Below are 5,151 nucleotides of genomic sequence, written 5' to 3'. Positions count from 1 at the left end.
GCACTCTACGTTCATCAATGGTTCTGGATGACGAAACCGTGGAGACCGTAAACACGCCGATGCTACCCAACCGTGTGATGCCTGACGTGCAGAGGTGAAGATCACGAAACTGCATATTGTACCCTAGTACCCTACGTGCATCAATGAACCATGCATGATTACAATCTTAATCCTACTTATGATAACTAACGACAGTTGACATCTTACACTTGTATCCTTCAAGTGTGATGAATCAGTAAACTGGCCACAGTAGACCAGTGGAAGCATGGCCACATGGGCCAGGGTTAGAACAAGAATATCCCAAATGCCGCTTTGGATTGCAGTCAATAAGTCAATACATCAAATATTAAAGTGGAAAATTTGTCAATTGAAAGTGGGCAAGAAGGCCCAGATGTTTTCGCTGGGGGCAGAGAACAGTCTCCCATGAATAAGCCACTGAATCGGATGTTGAACAGGACCTCACCATGTACATCTTGTGGACTAGCAAAGCTTCTGATGAATAATGCTTTGATCAACGTCAAGCTACCCTCAGATCTGAAGCTTTCTTGAGCAAGCCTACCAGAAAAATATATTCTAAACATAATGATAAGCTACTGATCTTTTTGGCATTTTTTTTATCAAGGAATGTGAGCTGAGCCCTTCGAACTTGTTTCGTAGGCTCAAGAATTAATTTGCATTCACTCCACTTTCAGGACTATCTTCATTAACTCGTAAACAAAATAGCTGATAGACGCCGATGGCAGAACCTGAAGAAAAGGAGAAAGAAAACCAGTTACTTCAGCTAGTCTGTTTCAACTATATATGCAGGTCTCTAAGTTGCCAGAAAGCCTTGTCATGCGGCTGGCTTGCACTAATTTCACCGCCTCTTTAAAGAAATCAGAACCAACACAGAGATATGTCAAGAACCTTGTCATTTTCATTAAATATGATTCCCTGGAACCAACATGAGATAAACCCAAGTGTGATTGCTACATCTACAAATCAAATAGATGAACTCGTAGACCTAGCCCCTCAAATCTTCAATATATATGGAAGTAGATTCTCTGCTAGAAGAAAACATACCTGTAACAAGCTGGGGATCAGGCCAGCATAGAGTGCTGGTACTCCACCTTGATCAACAATTTTAAGGCATGTTGCAAATGCATTCATTCTTGTTGCTTTCACTTGCATCTGTAGCTGCCTCCGAACTACTTCAAATGGGTATGTGACTGCTTCAGCACAGCAACCAGCAATGGCCCCATAGAGTAAGGTCTTAACAGTACCCAATTCAAGTTGATCTAATGCATTTGCCTCTTGTCTTTGTTGCTTCATCATCGATACCCTCTTCTTTCCTTCAGGGGAATGCAGATAAGCCATCTTCAATATGTCATACACTCCATAGAATACAGCGCCAGAGGGTGCCATGCTAATAAGAGAAGGTACTAATCCCTTGTACAGAGAGAAGAATCCTTCAGTTTGGATCATGTGGCGGGCAACACCAATAACTCCACCCAAAGCTTCACCACCAGGAGCTACCATCCTTGTCCTAATCTGAAAGCAACAGCTCAAATCAGGCAATATTCAGTGAAAAGGTGGCAACAAAGTAAAAGATGAAGGAAATATAAGGATGCAGAATCTTAAAACAAACATACTGTATCCATTGGTATGCACAATATCGTTGCTGTAACACCGGCAAAAGCACCAGCAATAAATCTCTCAAAGTTCGTAGTTTCTTCATTACCAGACCATTTGAGCAGTTGCTTTCTGTAAGTGTCATATGCATAGAAGTTGACTGCCTTGAATGGAGCAGTGCGGAGGATGTTGACAAAGTTCCCTTTCCAAAAGCCTTTCAACCCTTGCGTTGTTGCAATAGCGTGCATAAGCTCAAATAGATTCCTCTGCTCACCACGAACTATATACTCCAACTTTAGCCTCTCAAGAGGAGCAACAACTGTTCTGCATGAAACATACAAATTAGGAAAGCAACACCTATATAGCTGGAGTTACCACATAGACCCACTTAACCACTCTGCATAATACTCCTTCCGTCCACCAATGTAAGGTGCGCACGCATTTCAAAATTCAAACATTGTAACTTTTGACCAACAATTAAACTAACTATATATGAGTTTAGTGATACAAATGTGGTACAACTAGATTCTTATTTCCATGTCCATTGCTATGGTTATAATTTTATAACTAGTAACAATATATATTTATGGTAAAAAAATCAGGTTGGAAGACCGTGCCAAGTCAAAATGTGCCAAATAAAAATGGACAGAGGGAGTACTTTGTGCATATCATCAAAGTGGGCTGAATCAAGAGGCTTATCTAGTTGGCAGTAACCAACTGCAAACGAAACCAGCTACGTATGGGAAGTTCTCAGCATATTTTTTTTAAGTTTCTTTAAAGATTTACAAGACCATAGCATACAAAGACCATCATCAATACACAATCTGCTGAAATTGAACAGCGATCATGCCAACTATGGCTAGAAATAGTAATGCCGGAGGAAGCCCGCTGCCAGGAACCAGCCGATTGCTGGCTAATCTTGAACAGGTCATTTATCATCCTTTTACTTCCAAAGAAGCAAGGGTAGTCACCTATATTTAATGAATTTTGTGGTTCTTCTAAATCTAGGATCAGCAACAGATGGCAATCATGAAACTTCCATATCCATCATCTGAAGTCTCAAGAAGCCATAGTAGTGAAAGGAAAAAATAACGAGGCAAGATTCCGAAGAGATATAGACTACAAATCAATCCTTTCATACCAACAGTAAGTCAAAAATATACAAGCCAATCACACATCAAAACAACCAAATTGAGTGAAACTAGTTCCCTTCTTCAAGGATTGAACAGTAAAAGCTCACAATTAACCAGCCATGTAGTGAATTACTATCTCAAATAGCACACAAGCTTAAACCTACTAAACACGCAGTGTCAACTTGGATCCACAATTTCCTGAGGAGACTCAACAGTCAGTCAGTCAGTCACAATTTCTAGGAAGACAACCTAACCTAAAGTTTAATATACACAATTTTACTTTTCCTATTTCTAGGGCCGTGATTCTATTTGGGCTGTAATTTGAACGAATCCAGTTTCCCCATGAGACAAGATGGAATAGTAGCTTGGCCACCTCAAACTTCTAACTTGCTTTAAGGTCCCACTCGAAAAATCTGCCACGCTGCCATACACAATTTAGGTACTTGACCTAACCCATTTCACGAAAATGTACGGTATTCAAATGCTACTTAAATAGGGCAAACAGCTATGACTTGTGAGAAGCAATTTTCGTTGAACCGTATCTAAAGGTCAATACTCAATCCTCTATGCCCCAGAGCAACGCTAACCAAAACACATGCATATCACAAGTGCTCAACTTGTCTCACATAGTTCTATCATAAATCCTGAGCTGCAGCAACTAGCAAACAAAAAATATTTCTCCAACACTCCAATCAAAAGCAACTGCTATTGCTCAACACCAAAAGCCCCATTTTCACTAGATAAGCTATCATGCTAATTTGCTAACTATGTAACAGCGAATGATAGCCTATGATAAACAACTTAGCTTAAAGCCAGAGACATCTAACACACACCTGTCATCCCCCCCCCCCCCCCCCCAAGAGTTAAATTTGAACCTACCCTAACTCAAAGTCTCAAACAGGAGTATGCGACACTCTTACTGGTAAACTAGTACCAATTACTGATCCCAGCAAGTTTAATTAACTTGAACAGATTGGCAACAACATTCACAAACAATTTGAGCCCAGTACTTATTTGGTGAATTTCAATTTGCTTTCAATGCACCAGTTTTATACTTCTCTACCCATACTGACAATGTAAAACGTAAACCTAAATGCAATGGAGTGGACTAAATGGAGTCAACAATGCCAACCACAGACAAAGCATGTACCTCGAGACCATGGCAGCAACGGCTCCAGCCCAGAGATGCTTCGTCATGTTCATCGCGCCTGCTCCAGCACGAGCCTCCTCTTTCTCCTGCATCACCATTACTTTCCCATCCGCCACCACCTCCGCCGCCGCCGTACTCGTACCCTCGACCAGCGCCTCCGCCTCCTCCGGCCCGCCCTTCTCCTCCGCACCCGGGAGCAGCCCCACCGGGCCCCGCGCGAACCCCCTGCCCCCCTTCACCGACATCGTCAGCGACAGGAACCCCGGGGGCGCCGCTCCACGCCCCCGCAGCCGCCGCCGCCGGGCGCCGAACGAGACCGAGCAGCCGGGCATCGCCGCGAGGAGAGCGCCGTGCGCCGCCGCGTCGCCCGCGTCGAGGAACAGTCCCGCCGCCGCACCCTCGCCGGCCGCCGGAGGCAGCCACATCTCCAGCCACGGCATCGTGGCGGACCGGACCGGACCCACCCGACCCTCACGCGCTACAGGCAGGTCCTCTTCCCGCCGACGCTAGGGTTTGCGAGGCGAGGCGAGGCATCCGTTTTATCAACTGGGGGCTGGGGGTAGGGAAGGGGAACTGAATCGGACGGAACGAAATGGAATATAAAGACGACGACTCGGTTCGATTCGGTGCGGATGCTGCAGCTGGTCAAGTAGATGTGTAGGAGGGGGATCGATTCTTGTTCTTGCGATTTGCGAGCGATTTGTTGGAGGTTAGGGGCTTGGATCTTGCCGCCCGGGGCCAGAGCCAACGAACAGAACGAGGTTGCTCGAGGTGGATTTTTTATATATATTAAAAAACTGTCGATGAGTATTTTGTTTATCTGTTCTTTTTTTTATTGTCCGCTCATTTAAGTGGAGGCTACATTTTCGTAAGAATGCCTTTCTGTTTTTTTTAAACACCGGTGCAATTTATTGACTCATGTTTACACTCACATTATCACATATATATAAAATTTAAAGATTATCAAAATCACCATAAACATCTCGTTGTCGATGAATATATCAATTATCACTGAAAGTAAATTCTGCTTGAATAAGATATATAAGAAGCAACCCTAAAATTTAGTTCCTAATAAGTAGATACTACAACCACCACCGTTCAAGCCAACGCTTGTTTGTCGATGTATTTCCCTTTTCAATTGTATATATGTCAAAACTCAAAAAACGGAGAAATCGGTTCTCATCTTCTTGGCTCCTTTTTTATTGGAAGTGTTTCTATGCTTTCTTAAAACAAAGAGGCACAAATTCCAAAACATCA

At 43.4% G+C, this 5,151-nt stretch overlaps 1 protein-coding gene across 1 annotated transcript; it reads right to left on the bottom strand.

The window, feature by feature from the left end:
• Positions 1–298: 298 nt before the first annotated feature.
• Positions 299–4,670, bottom strand: LOC133916747 (probable mitochondrial adenine nucleotide transporter BTL3). The gene is made up of 4 exons (XM_062360563.1): positions 3,895–4,670; positions 1,632–1,935; positions 1,063–1,530; positions 299–746 (listed from the first exon to the last, which is right to left on the bottom strand). Exons 1-4 carry the CDS (start codon positions 4,332–4,334, stop codon positions 678–680), a joined length of 1,281 nt encoding a protein of 426 aa, XP_062216547.1. The 5' UTR covers positions 4,335–4,670; the 3' UTR covers positions 299–677.
• Between the last annotated feature and the right edge of the window lie 481 nt (positions 4,671–5,151).

The sequence above is a fragment of the Phragmites australis genome, chromosome 4 (assembly GCF_958298935.1).
Source record: "Phragmites australis chromosome 4, lpPhrAust1.1, whole genome shotgun sequence".
In the NCBI taxonomy this organism is placed as follows: domain Eukaryota; kingdom Viridiplantae; phylum Streptophyta; class Magnoliopsida; order Poales; family Poaceae; genus Phragmites; species Phragmites australis.
The sequence above is the reverse complement of the archived record's forward strand: the minus strand, read 5'-3'. Positions and strand labels throughout refer to the sequence as shown.